The sequence below is a fragment of the Python bivittatus genome, unplaced genomic scaffold, assembly GCF_059951505.1.
Source record: "Python bivittatus isolate LINGU-HERP-01145 unplaced genomic scaffold, Pbiv_v1 ctg000570_np1212, whole genome shotgun sequence".
Taxonomy (NCBI): domain Eukaryota; kingdom Metazoa; phylum Chordata; class Lepidosauria; order Squamata; family Pythonidae; genus Python; species Python bivittatus.
The window spans coordinates 3,665,711-3,681,043 of NW_028277097.1; the positions used below are offsets into that span (position 1 = coordinate 3,665,711).

At 39.5% G+C, this 15,333-nt stretch overlaps 1 protein-coding gene across 1 annotated transcript in view; it reads right to left on the reverse strand.

The window, feature by feature from the left end:
• Positions 1-15,333, reverse strand: part of ITGA1 (integrin subunit alpha 1) — a 91,613-nt gene that overhangs the window by 11,351 nt on the left and 64,929 nt on the right. Inside the window, exons 21-26 of the mRNA XM_088152886.1 lie at positions 14,809-14,889; positions 8,619-8,695; positions 4,430-4,519; positions 3,292-3,394; positions 1,830-1,943; positions 347-451 (exon numbers count right to left, since the gene is read on the reverse strand). Of these exons, the coding sequence (XP_088009012.1) occupies positions 347-451; positions 1,830-1,943; positions 3,292-3,394; positions 4,430-4,519; positions 8,619-8,695; positions 14,809-14,889 (570 nt within the window). The remainder of the gene's footprint in view (positions 1-346; positions 452-1,829; positions 1,944-3,291; positions 3,395-4,429; positions 4,520-8,618; positions 8,696-14,808; positions 14,890-15,333) is intronic.

The window sequence follows — 15,333 nt, forward strand, 5'->3', positions numbered from 1 at the left end:
TTTACTGCCTATATTGTATTTATGGACACTGATGGAAGGGTTTTTTTCCCTCCCTTTTCTTTTAACCTCCTTGTGTGGAGAGATGGTGGAAATCAAATCCTCAAAGCTAAACATTTTAAAAGTCCACATCATAGATTTAGAAACATTTTTTTCCAATTACATGTAAATAAGATATCATTTCTGGCAGAGAGACTATTATAGTTGCATATCATTGCTCTTAACAAAAAGGTAAGAAAAATATATGTATGATTATATTCCTATGATGACAACTTCACCCAAACTTAATATTGTATGCTAAAATTTAATATAAACTATTCCAAGAAAACATAAGTTCAGAGAGACATACTATGTTTGGATCCTTTAGAGGTCTTTGTATTCTTGATGTTTTGAATGAATTGCCCATATCAATCTTTAACAGATCACTCGGGTGGCTGGACTGGCATTTTGCATTCTATCACAAGAAGAAAAATTGTAATTTTATAAGTATTCTGCAATAATTTTAATAGAGGACTTGAGGTGTTTTCCCAAAGGTAACATCACCTGAATATTTTCTGCCCAGAATGCTTTAACTGCTGGAAAAGGGATGGGTGATTGTCACCAATGTCACTGTCCTCCTTCCATTCTCAGAGTCACTTTCACTATTGTGCCAGAAGGCCACTCAACCCTCTGGACAAGATTGAGAAGCATGGGAACTGTGGGGGACAGCAAATCAATAGTCCCCTCTACCCCCATTCTTCCAGATCAGAGTAGACAAATACTTAACCTCTGCTAGCATCTTTGGGCTACTTTAGCAATTATTGTTTTATTTTAGCATTACAATTTCTGGTGCTTATATATATAATTTTGCAATTAATGTGAACACTTTATATAAAGTATCCGAAAAGATACATTGAGCACAGTATTATTTTAAACCACAGTTTAACACTTGGACAAAACTGAAATGTATCAGAAACAGAAAAGTTTTTGTTGTCATCATTGGTAATTATTGTTATATTCATAGGACCTCTCTTTTTGGAGTTGGACCCTGTGCACAATGAGGGACATCCTTTATTTTTATCACTGTCCAGTGGGTTGGGCTGAAAGGTAATGACTGAACCAGTCATCTAGTGAGCAGTTAAATGGGGCTTGAACCTGGCTTCCATAAGTCTCAAACTGGCACCTTCGTTACTATACCTCTCTGGCTTTCTCAAATGCCCAAGTGGCTTTTGTATTCATATTTGCACAATCCAATGCCAATCTTTATAGCAACACGCCCTTACTTGGTACTGTCCAGATGTATTGGATTACATCTCCTATCATTCCAGACAACATGACTCCCATAATTCCCAATCAGCAGATCTCCTTTCTTGCAATGATAGTTGTAGTAGTCTGACACAACTGGATGGAGTCAGGTTGCAGAAGTCTCTTTCATGGCAAGCCATGTTTGAAACTGAAGGCGTTCAAAATAGTGATTTGTATGATGGCACACTAATCTGTTTTCCATGGTTACATCTCATAGATATAGTTAATGTATCTCTTTGGATTTTGATTACATAGAGGTCAGACAAATTATTTACCTAAATTAGAAGATTAGGCAAATCAGAGATTTTTTTTTTCAGGAGGTCATAAACCCAGGGAGAATTTCATAGATTATCTGATTTATTATAATAGCCAAGCAGATTCTCCTGTCTCTTAAATTTATTATTGGCTGTCCATTTTCCTCCTTGGAAATACCAAAGGAAAGAAACACAAGGAACATTTAGTCATTCAAACCGTAAAAACCCATGGTGTGGAAATCAAAAACTAATTCTGAACTGCAGGACAGTGTTATTTGTATATCACTGATTTACCTCTGAATATGATATCCTGGTGAGGTAAAGGATTTGATTTTCATCTGAAATGTTCTTTGGAAATGAGATTTGCATTGCAAGCTGCGGCTGTAAGAAATGTTCACCTTTCTCAATCTAAAAAGATGAATGAAAGGCTAATTAAAGAAAAATGAATGTTGTTGTCCCTTTATTAACAGCTGCTTCAGTCACTACTAAAATGAATAACACAGTGTACAATTTTATTTCATAGCAGTGTATTTGTACTTCACCAAATTTGCATGCAAGACACAACTGGTGGGAAAAGAATTACCTAAACATTATCTTAGAAATCAAAGGTCTATATTTTAAAGTGGAACATATCTCTAAGGTAAAGCAAATAAACTATCTGTGACATAGTTCCAGTGGCCATGTTATACAGCACCACCATAATGATTTGTTCTGGTCTGTGGTTTGTTGTAAATATGTTTAAGCTTCTTACTAATTTCTTACTAAGCTTTCTTGGGTTCAAGGGGAAAAGATAAAGCAAGAAGAATAGGTGGCATTTATTTTTTAGAAAACTGTCCATAAGTGGTAAATGCCTGTAGTTGACTAGAAAGCTTCCAAATCTGAAAAACTATTGTCAGGGAAAAAACCTCATTAGACACGGGAGACAGACATACCAGGACATAAATCACTTCAAAGTTCTAAAAGCTTTATTAAATGTTAGTTCAATAAACGAATAAAATTCAACCAATAGCATACACGGTACTCACTTAGATTCACATTGCAATGAGGACCATCATGAGCAAGCTATCAGGCAAGATAGCTTGACTAAGTGGTCCCGACCCCTTAGTTGCAATCCCTTTTATCCTCAAAAACCACAAACCACAAACCACAGACATCCCACAGACAGTCATCCCAGGATTTGCAACTGAATCATAACTTCCTTGGTGCTAATTTTACCATACTTTACCTTACTTTACCATACTTCCCTGTTTCATTTGTCCTTGTCACGTTCTTTCCCATCAGCAGTTTGCTTAGTCTTGCAAGTTTACTTATTTCCTGTTATTGTCCTAAAGGCCATATCAAAGCTAGCTTGGCTTTTATTAAATGTAATCAAAATTAATATTAAAACATATTAATGGGTACTAATAATTTTCCTCTCACACTATCCTGGGGTGACTTCTAGCTGTACCAAACCACTATCAGTGAACCTCTGCCAACAGTCTAGATTCCTTTCTACCCTCTGTAGCAATTCACACCCACCCCAAATGTATTCTGAAAGTCTGGATATCCTTTGGAGCAGATTTTTGGAGACGTGGAAGGGAGAGTACAGGACAGGAAAAATCTGTGAGGTGGGCAGAAGCTCCATTTGCAGAAAGCTCTATCTAGTTCAAAGAAGACCTTACAAGCTGACATAATAAAAATTCAAGAGATGAAAAAGTGGCACATAAATGTTATGTCTGAAAGTCCACAATCAGAAAAAAATTGCATTGTCCCTTACCAAATAGTTTATATTAATTTCTTCTCCAATATTGTCAGTAGAATTAATTATTGCAGGTATTGTATCATTTGCAGCAATTATGATGTGATATGAACTAGGTTCTCTGAAAAGGAAATAAAATAATGTTAAATGATTTAGACTTACAAAGTAGTCACATATCCCATTTCAGTTATCCATACAAAATGAAATGAAACACAACAGTATGGTAGTTTCATTGTCATTCAAGAAAATGTGTATATGAGTACATTTAATAAACCTGAGATTAATTTTGTTTCTGAATAATACATAATTTTTCTCATCCAATTTATACAGTATGAAAGTGTTAATCCAGTTTAAACCAACTAGTGAAACACAATGATCTAATTCCACCCTCTTTAAATAACACTTTTCTCCCCAAATTAATAACAATGACTGATGAAACATCAAATAATTGAATATTGTCTGAGTGATGGGACAATCCAGATAGTACAGTAGAGTATGCAAGTTCTGCATATGTCTCAGTGCACATATGTATGTTTACTTAAAAATTTACTTTCAGAGTCAAATGATTCCATTTCCTTAAATATAGCCAATTTTTCTCATGTAATATGTAAGATGTGTACAGTTTGATCATTCTATTTACCTAATTGGTTAGTCAATATATGTTTTATGTATGTAAGGTGTTTTATGGACTGGTCATTGACTACAGTATTCTTCTCTCTTTTTTTTTCTCTCTCTCTATAAGACCTTTCTGTGAAAGAGTCTGAAAAATATCCATCTTGTATTTCAAGGTCTCTCAAGGAATAAAAACGAAAGCCAACTTTACCATGATGCTTTAGACATGAAATATCACAAACAATATCTTCTCCCTCCCTTCCTCCCTCTGTTTTACATTAAAGGACGCCATATAATCAGGATTGGGAATAAAAGAGTACGTACATTATCAGAATGGTACTATGGGCAGTGATTAACATCAGCCAGAATCAAGAGCCACTACTAATCCAGAGTCAAGAGAACTAAGGAGCAAGTTAGGATCAAGGGAAAACAATGCTACCATGTGACTCTCTTGGTTTTGGGAGAAGGGGACTTTCTATCAACAGGAGAGGAAAAGCTTCTACTAGATAGTCAGTATAGAAAAATAGATAAAATGTAGTTATACCTTTTAAATATTAATCCACTTTCATATTTTACTGGAATTGAAATGCTTCCTCTGTTGTCTCCAAGAGTCTCATCAAGTTCATCACTATCACTAAAACGAAACATTTTAAAAAGTTGCTTTATGCCACAGTCTATTTTAATCAATAACAGTCTTATGTTTTGCCTTACTGGTACATAAAAATTATTTTCACATTTATTTGTAAAGAAGAGAACACTTGAAGTAGAAAAATGTGTAATTTAGAATCAACTTAATTGCTGAGAGGAAAGTCGAGATTCAAAACAGTCAATTAAGTATGGGATCCAAAACAGTCAGTTTTTGGTCCAACAATCAATATTGTGCTGGTTTTTCGTGATTTGAAGATGTAGCCAGCAACCATTGCAAATTCAGACAAGTAGTGACCAATGAAATCTAAGGGAAGAATGTCAACAGCCAATGAAATCTTAGGTCACTGCAAGATACTGGTATCAAGAAAACGTTAACTCATATAAAGAAGCAAAGAATTTTTTTTTTTGATGTTAGAGGACACGCTGTCAGTCCCCCACCCCCAATTCAAGACCTTTAAGCTTTAACTTCAGTATAGAGGGACAGGTTATTCTACCCTTTGAATTTCTTTAGCTGATAGTAACATTTATTTATTTATTTATTTATTTATTTAGCTAGCTAGCTAGCTAGCTGCCCATCTCCCCCATGGGTGACTCTGGGCAGCTCACAATAAAAACGAAGAAATACAATTCTCTCCAAGATGGCTAAAACTATAAATAATTTAAAAACATATTAAAATATCGTAAAAAACCTCCTCTAATTTTGGCCCTATAAAAATCTGTAAGATGCTGGGGGGGGGGGCAACCCATCATCCCACCAGCCATCTCCACAGGTGCGAACCCCCCTCTGGCCCCCAGGCCTTCTGGCAAAGCCAGGATTTAATACCTTTCCTGAAGGCCATGAGGGAGGGGGCACACCGGACCTCAGGAGACAGGATGTTCCATAGGGCGGGCGCTACAGCAGAAAAGGCTCTCTGCCTAGACCCCACCAATCGAAATTCCCTGACCGGTGGGGTCTGCAACCTGCCCCTTCTGCTGGACCGAGTGGGATGGGCTGAAGTGACCAGGGCAAGGCGGTTCCTCAGATAACCTGGTCCCGTGCCATGAAGGGCTTTAAAGGTGATAACCAACACCTTGAATTGGACCCGGAAACAAACTGGTAACCAATGCAGCTCGCGCAACAGCGGTGTTATATGTGCCCTCCTAGGGGCATTAAGAACTGTCCGCGCCACCGCATTCTGCACCAGCTGTAGCTTCCGGATACTCTTCAAGGGTAGCCCCATGTAAAGCGCATTACAGTAGTCCAACCCAGAGGTGACCAGGGCATGAGTGACCGTGCGGAGGTCCCCCTGATCCAGGAAGGGGCGCAACTGCCGCACGACACGAAGTCGTGCAAAGGCCTTCCTAGCCACGACTGCCACCTGCTCTTCGAACAGGAGTCGTGAGTCCAGGAGAACCCCCAAATTACGCACCAGGTCTGTCTGGGGTAGTGCAACCCTGTCAAGAACCAAAGATGACAAAGTCCTAGATCTTGAGGCTCCCCGTATCCACAGCCACTCCGTCTTACCAGGGTTCAGCTGAAGCCTGTTGTCCCCCATCCAGGCCCCCACAGCCTCCAGGCACCGCGAAAGGGTAGTCACAGCATCACTTAAGGCACCAGGGATGGAGATGTATAGTTGGGTATCATCAGCATACTGATGATACCTCACTCCATGGCACTGGATGATCTCACCCAGCGGCTTCATGTAGATATTAAATAGGAGCGGTGAAAGCACTGACCCCTGTGGCATCCCACACAGTAGGGGCCGGGGGCTGGACTTCTCGCTCCCTATCAACACCGATTGGGTTCGGCCTTGGAGAAAGGAGTGAACCAGCACAGCATTGTGCCACCCAACCCCAACTCCTGCAGCCGACCCAAAAGGATACCATGGTCGATGGTATCGAAAGCCGCCGAGAGGTCAAGAAGAGCAAGGATGGATGCACTACCCCCATCCCGCTCTCGCCAGAGATCATCTAAAAGTGCGACCGATGCTGTTTCTGTCCCATAACCAGGCCTGAATCCTGACTGATAGGGGTCCAGATAATCCGTTTCCTCCAGGATCCTCTGAAGCTGCCGCGCGACCACCTTTTCTACCACCTTCCCTAAAAAGGGGAGATGGGAGACTGGACGAAAATTGTCCAGAAGGGTGGGGTCTAGCGACAGTTTCTTGAGGAGAGGGCAGACCAAAGCCTCTTTGAAAGGCTTCGGGAACACCCCCTCCTGCAAGGATGAATTAACCACCGCCAGGACCCACCCTAGGGTCACCTCCTTGGTGGATCTAACCAACCAGGAAGGACACGGATCTAAATCACAGGTGGTCGCGCTGACAGCCCCGAGGACCCTGTCCACTTCCTCAGGGACAACAGGATCAAACCGCTCCCAGATAACTGGGCAAGAACGCTCCCTGGTCAACTCTTCTGGACCTACTCCACGCTTGGCTTCCAAATGAGAATGGATCTGAGCAATTTTATCCATCAGGTGTTCAGAAAATTCATCTGCACGACCCTGCAAGTAGTCCCCCGCCCCCCCTTTTCCCAGGAGGGTCTGGGTGACCCTAAACAGGGCTGCAGGGCGACACTCTGAGGATGCAATAAGAGCGAAGAAATATTGACGTTTCGCCGCCCTTACCGCCACTAGGTAGGCCTTAATAGCCGCTCTAACCTGTGTTCGGTCTGATTCGTCCCGGGTTTTCTGCCAGCGGCGCTCTAGCCATCTCTTAGCCCTTTTCAGCTCCCTCAACTCCTCCGTGAACCACGGGGAGCGCCGGGAGTGATGGGCCAAGAGAGGACGCACAGGCGCGATCCTGTCCAAGGCCCCAGCCGCCTCCTTATTCCAGGCTGCGGCCAGAGCCTCCGCTGGGCCGTGCAGCAAGGCCTCAGGAACAACCCCCAGCTCCCTTTGGAACCCATCCGGGTCCATCAGTCGCCGGGGGCGGACCGTTTGAATAGGTCCCGCCTCCCTGTGGAGGGGGGCAGCATAGGAGAATCCTGCCGCCACCAGGGAGTGATCTGACCATGACAGGGGGGATAATGTAAAATCCCCCACCAGATCACGCTGCCACTGCTCCGACAAGAAAACCATGTCTGGAGTGTGACCACTGTCCCGAGTCGGGCCATCGATGACCTGGGATAGGCCCATGGCTGCCATGGTAGCCATGAACTCCCGAGCCGCCTCTGAGGCCAACCCCAGAGATGGCAGATTAAAGTCCCCCAAGACCATAAGTCTGGGGAACTCCACTGCCAACCCCGAGATGGCCTCCAGCAGTTCAGGCAGGGAGGCTGCTATGCAGCAGGGAGGCTGGTACACTAGCAGCACTCCCAACTGATCCCAACCTCAGGAACAGGGTCTCACATCCAGCAACTTGTGGAGCAGGGCCCCTGAAGGCCAATAGGGATTCCCTGATGACTACTGCCACTCCCCCTCCCCTGCCCTGGGGTCTCGGCTGGTGCCACATCCTAAACCCGGCTGGACACAATCCCGAGAGGGCTACTCCCCCCTCTGGTGCCAGCCAGGTCTCGGTGATACACCCTTTTTTTCCCCTTTATAGCTTCTTTCCTTTATTAATTTTTCTTAACACTACCCAAAGCTGAAAACCCCGTAAGAACATTGAACCTTCTGCTAGAGTGGTAGATAATGAATCTGTTTTAGGATTAAATAGTTTGGATGCTTAAATTATGCTTATGAATGGGACTTGCAAGGGTTGGAACTCAATTCACTTTTTCTGATTTGAATTAATATAATATTTGCCATTGGTTAAGCTTTGATTAGTTTCATATTTACCCTTTATTAATCCTTTTAATCAATTACATTACCATTGCTTCATGAATTATTTTATTACGTTTTTAATAAAATTATATTTTAATTCTTTTAATCCATTTTAACCATTAAATGAAATTTATGGCTTATTTGATTTCACTCTTTTTATATATCACCATTAGCCTCTTATTCTAATAAATTATAGACTAATTTTCCTTTTGTCCTAATTTTTTTTCCTTTTCCTAATTTTCCTAAATTCAGTGGAAACCCTCCATAAACTCACTGGGTGAACCCACAGTGAAGAGAGTGGATCCTGATTTTCAAAAGTTGTATAGACATTATTGGAACCAACCTTGTAACAGAAAAGTGAATTATAGTATTTTCCAGAAGATGGGACACATTGAACTGGAAAGCTATTTCGAAGAAAATCTAAATGAAAAAATAATTTTAAAGTGCATAAAAATGTCAATGTTTACAATCAAATAAAACTGCAATTATAGATAATGTCAGCAAAAACTGAATGCAATTCATTATCACACATCCTCTTAGTAAACAAAATGTTTTATTTTTGCCTACACTGAGCAATAAAATGAAGATGGGGGTGTAAAGTCTGGAGGAGGTCCCAAGTGTACACACACACACACACATACACAAAAGTTATGAAGCTGTCCTGCACACTGGGACTAATGATTCTACAAGTGTGACTATTATGTGTCAATGTCTGTGCATATGAAAAAGAAAGACAAAAAGACTATGAATGACAGAATAATCCTAGTGCTATAATACATTTGAAATTTCTGTTTTAATTAAAAAACATTACATGTAGGTGTGAACATGGAATTAATGTCTGAAAATTGTTGCTTAAAATATTTTTTATAATGTCTGTCACACAAAGTACCTCCAACATTAATAATAGATTAATTACAATATTAAAATGTTCAGTTCATAACCTTAAAATAATATAACCAGTGGTCATGAGTAATGCAATAGTACCATCATGAATTGACAAAATGCTGACGGGAATAAAAGGATTTGAATTAATTATGTTGCCGCATGTTTTATCACTTTGAAGGTGGGCTATTAAGACTAATCTCTGTTTTGAATATCCCCCTGAAATGGTGGAGAGACACATTTTCTTTATAAATAACGCAGGCCCCGGCACCAAGGGAAGGAAATGGGGGTCCCTGAAGCATGAAGGGAGACATGTGAGGTCTCTAGAACATACTTTAAAGAGTAAGGAAGATGACCTTAACAGAAATACGTAAGAACCATTATCTAGGCAAAGGATACAACACAGTCAGGCTTGCAAGATTCTGTTATTATAGCCAATCTCAATGAAAATTGTTTTTGCCTTCCTGTGGAGTTGATTTCTTGGTGTGGTCTACCTATTGGGGCTGACATCAATCCTGCAAGTCTGATCATACTGTACCCCCTCCCCCTTCTTATACCCCAGTGAACCAGGGTGGCATCTGCCTCAGTCGCTTCCAAATGTTATCTTGTTGCTCTGGATTTAAAGAATGTTTCAGCCCCTTTTGCCTAGATAACAGTTCTTGCATATTTCCGTCAAGGTAATCTCTCTTACTCTCTCCACATACAGAGTTAATTTCCCTCCATTCCCTTTAACACCAAGCAAGCCGATTGTTTCTCCAGTCTACTCCACTGAGTTTGCACTAGCAGGTCTTTGGTTTTCTTAGAGGGTTCTATATTGCACTAAACAGTATTATCTGGATTAAACAGAAAGATTGCTTCGTATAAATATACTTCAAGAACAATGCAGGAAAAGACTGCAAGTTGTAATGCACTTTGCTTATAAGACACTGGAGAAGATATTGTGGGAAAGTTTATTTTTAGCCAAGTTCCTGTTGAGACAACTGAGCCAGATGACAGAATATGACAATCTAGTAAAAAACAAAAAACCAGAATTCCACATATATTATTTTTATAAAGTCTCAGTCATACTGTTTTATGGTTAATATAAAAACTAATAACAATGGTTGGATGCTACAAGAGCAGCTGTTCTGCCTCCATTGGTCAATGTGAATGAAGGTAAGTAGTATATTTTAACATGATGCATCTTTCATCCCACCATCCTAAAAGGTTACAGCTGTTTTTGGCTTTTCTTTGCCTAAAGCACAGCTTGGGGAACTATGACTCATTCATTTGGTGGCAGACAGTCAAAAAGGATGTCTGTTCCAGGGCATCAGGGAATCTCTAGAGTATTTGAAGTAGGTGGTATAAAATGGAAATACGCATTATGTATATATAAATAAAGTACAGGGGGGTTTCTTCTGCTGGAAAGAGTATGGAATAGAAGCTCACATTGAATATGATAATCATTTTATGAGTACAGTTAATATGCAGTTTTTTAAAACTGTAACAAGCAGCAACAGGGGAGAGTGGGATGGACTGGGATTGCAGGAGATGGAGAATGAAAGTTTCACTATTTCCCTTTATTTCCAGCTGAAGTCTCTCTCTCTCTCTCTCTCTCTGTGTGTGTGTGTGAGAGAGAATATAATGGTTCATATATTTTAAACAATGATTTGTTGAATAAACTAACATTAGCTGAGTTCACCCAAGAAGCTAAACCAGAAGGTGGACAGTGATGCCTGAGGGTTTGTGTGGATACCAGGCCCATTTTTTAAAATATCCTAGGATCAGCTCTGGCCAAAAAATTCTGCTATTGTTTCTCACCATTTTGAAATGGGAAATTAAAAATTTATGTATTTCTATGCAGATTGCCATATTAGTTTTTTGCAGAAACACCAGCAGAAACTTGTGGCACTTTAAGGATTAATCCTTTAACTGACCTTTTCTTTTGTGGCTGCCTCTAATGAAGTAGTCTATGAACTATAAAAATAAATTTGTCCTTAAGATGCCATAATACTCTAGTTTTTATAAAAAAACTAGACTAGAAAATAGTTTTTAAAGGGGCGAGGGAGAATTCTAACTACCACATCCTGGAAAAACAACACACACATAAACACAAAGAGAGAAACCTTGTACGCAGTCAAGCTCCACTATTGTTCTATGTTCTGTAGCCTTTGGACACACTTCTCCAATATGAAGTGAGACTCCTATTATCAAAATGTTGCACAACCCTGTACTAATAAATAAACCATTGGCTATAGTCCTACAACAGGCTAAGTCAAAACCAAGCCACAATATGGCACAGTGCAATGGGGAAACCCAGTCACACAAATACAGTTAAGTAGGAAAAAGTAGTCAATGCAGCCTAAATGCTTTTAACTCCCACAGGAAAATGTCTCTGCCCAATACTAATGGGTGCATTGTTTCATCATTTTGCCATTCCCTCAAGAGATTGGAAAAATGATAAAACAATGCAGTGGTTTATTAAAAACAATCAAAGAGTCCCAGCAGAAAAATAAGTATATTGTAATAAACACACAAACATACATTTCTGTTGGATTTTGAATCAGGATCATTTTACATGTATGGCAAGTGTTATCACCATTATACTACTAAGGAAGACCTACTACAACAGAAGGTACACTAGATGATAATAAGGAAAAGCAGGGAAAATATGGTGAGGGGCCACTTCTGTTTCTGCAAAATAGTCTACCAAATGCAGGAGTTGGCCTAAAAGAAAGTAAAGTGTAGCAAACCAACCAGACACCAATGCTTGATCCAAAAGAAGCAGAAAGCACTACTTTGAAAGTGGAACAGGAAAACAAATCCAGAGATGGCATTCAAAGTGGCCAGGTGACGAATACAGTTGTCCATTTTTGTCCTTCAAAATAGTTTGTTGACCCATACTGGTGTTGGGGTTACTTGGGAGTACAGATGAGCCACAAATCATTGAATAAGTTGCATGGTAGAGAAATAAATGATTAAAGTAAGATTTTGTAAGATTTGGAGAGCTGGACCAAAAGATGAGGGTAGTTTTAAAACTGGAAGAAGAAACATCAATAATCTGTGCTATCTGATGACATTTGGATTAGCCGAAAATGCAAATAATGCTAGAGTTTCATTCTCTAGTAATGAAACTCAAGGAGCCTGAAGATTAAGACTAAATTAAGATTAAATATACAGAAGAACAAACTAATGACAAGTAGATCAACCAGCCTTAGAACTGACAAGGAAGATACTGAAGTGGTGGATAGCTTCTACCTATTAGAATTGACTATCAAGAATAAAGGAACCATCAGTTAAGAAATATGCCACAAACTAGCACTTGGTAGTGAAGCAGTGAAGGCCTTGGAAAAGATGCTGTGATTTATTTATGCCTACAAGTATCAGAATCATGCAGGGAATGGTTTTGCCTGTGACATTCTATGGAAATGAAAGTTGGACTTTGAAGAAGTAGGAGAGGAAGAGTATTGAGACTTTTGAACTTTGGTGCTAGATAAGATTCCTGAGAATGCCACGGATACTAAGAAATTTAGAAATGGATCATGCGACAAATCCATATCAAGTTCTCACTCAAGGCACAAAGGACTAGGCCTAAATTATCATATTTTGGCCTCATCATGAGAAGACCTAACTCTCTTTATAAGTCCACTGTATAATGCTGGGAAAAATGGAAGGAAAAAGAAAAAGATTATGACTAGCAGCAAAGTGGATGGATTCAATTACAGCACCAATGGGTACACTTTTGGAAGACCATAGAACTAGGTTGGGGACAGATCAGCCTAAAGAAAATCTATCTATATGGTTGCTAAGAGTCAACACCAACACCACATCATTATAATTTTAGCTGTAATAGTTGTTCCCTTTCAGCTTTTATGGCAACATAGATATGCATTCTATGGAAATGAGCATTCTATGGAAATGAAAGTTGGACATGTGTTATGTCTAATAAATGTTGTTCAGTAGGCTGGAAGAAGAATTCTGTGTAGGATAAATTTTGCAAAATAAAGCAAAATTGCTTTAATTTTCTAAATAATGAAGAAATTTTGTAAAAACTCAGTATTCATTGGCATTTTTTTATTTTTTAGTACAAAGTATTGTTACACACTACTTGGCTATTCCACTCTCTTTTTTTCCCCCTTAAGGAAATAGAATATTTATAGGAAGTTTGCATGATCTCACACATAGGCCAGAGGCCATGCCTCCCACATATCCTGTCACATAAAATTCAATTCCCAGAGGAAGGTCTGAATCAAGAGTCCGGTTGCTTGAACTTTGTCTAACTGAAGATACAAGTCTCTTCAGTCACAAGCTCCAAGGCAGCAGCTGCTGATACGACCACAAAGCCATTAAGACATGCTTCCCTGACTTCTGCAACCAGATCCATGTTGCATCTGGGGATTAACAAAATATAAATATATACTCTCCACAAAATGCAACTTGTGGGTGCTTTGACCTCTCAGGAAACTATTGTTTATGTTCCCATATATGCTCTAGCCTGCTTCTATGATTTTCAGAATTCACACAAGACAAACTCTGTGCAATCCTGTTTAGTGTTGTTGGAAAGGGACTTCTGGTAACTTCAGTGTACTTAAACCAGCCAGGAATGAGAAATTGTTGCAATTTCATAGACAACATAGCCAATGTCGCGATTTGAAGCTGTACTTTAGTAGTATCGAGAATGCCCAAACTTCTCATCCTTTTAAGTGCTCTGATATTCAGTCAGTTATTCTTTTTTTAAAGCTTTCCCTCTTTTACCTCGGTTTATGATTAAATTAGTAATTGGAATTTCTTATGGAATTTCTTGTGGAATCAACGCCTTTAGCTGGTTGCCGATTAACCTAGGCCCTAGGTCCACACAATATTCTCTAAGCAACAAGAAAACCTAACCAAGGTTAGCATGTTGTGACATGATTAAGTATGTTTCAAGGCCAACCTTCTGTTCTTTGCAAAATCTAAACTAAAGTACCCCCAACAGATGATGTCTAAGCTGTGCGTGAACATGTCAAATGATGGGGGACTCACCATCTTCCTCAGGAATTGGTTTTCTGTGATTGAATTGTCATTATCCTGTTGTTACTTTTCTTGATATTTATCTAGAATTTGTCTTCTAATAACTTAACAGCATCTGGATAAACACCATCCCTCCCATCCCATCTATAGAAATTAAATAAAAATACAACAATTTTTTCTTTCACATCTGAGAACAGTAAGTACACAACAAGGTTGGATTCTCAAGTGAGGAATATTCCTAATTAGTCAAACTGCATGGAAGAGGAGGGCAAAGGCCCTAAATGTGCATTCTATTGGCTGCTTCTATATTTATTTCCTCTTTAATTATAATACTTTTTTTTTTTTTTTTGCTGCAGGCTTGAATTGTAAACATGAGATATACTAACATTCCACCAACAGGTAACCTCTGTCCAACATAGCTGGAGAATACCAGTTTGAGAAATGTTGAAATATACACATTTAATTCACACACAGAGACATGTACGCATACATCTATACACAAACAAATTCACACACACTATTTTTGGTTCAAGGTCTAGGCATCTCAAAAAAAAAGGTGGGGGGAGTAGGAGGACAGACATTTCCAAACATTATTAGTATTTGTTTATGTTTACATACATTATATACATGTCACCCCCACAGATTTACTCATACCATCTTACCTCCTCATGAGGAGACAGGAAGGGGTAGCCTACTTTACATGTGATGTTATGCCCAGTGTCACAGCTATCTTTTGGTATTTTCTGTATATAAAATGATAGAAGATGAACTACTTAAAAACAGTAATAGTAGAAAAAAAATCAATACTGCAATACATACTCCAAAATACATTTGCACATTTATCCCATCCTTTCTGGAGCATTTACTCACAACCCTTTGTGAACTAGAACAGACTAAGAATATTTGATCTCTCCATGCAGTTTCATGCCTGAGCAGGAATTGAAATTCCTGTCATGCAGGGCCAGGTCAAACCCCATCCGTTAATCCACCTTCCTCCACAGCTCCTTGCTCTTAGTCCTCCCAAAACTCACCATTTCTAAAATTGCTATTTATTCTGGAAACTTTCAACAGTGCTAATGAGAGCTTCCCTATTGAAAGAGTAACAGCTGGGAATGATTTTAATTAGGACTCAAGAGTTCAGAAAAGGTTTAATGTTCTCTCCCCATCTGCCATGGCCCTGATATGGA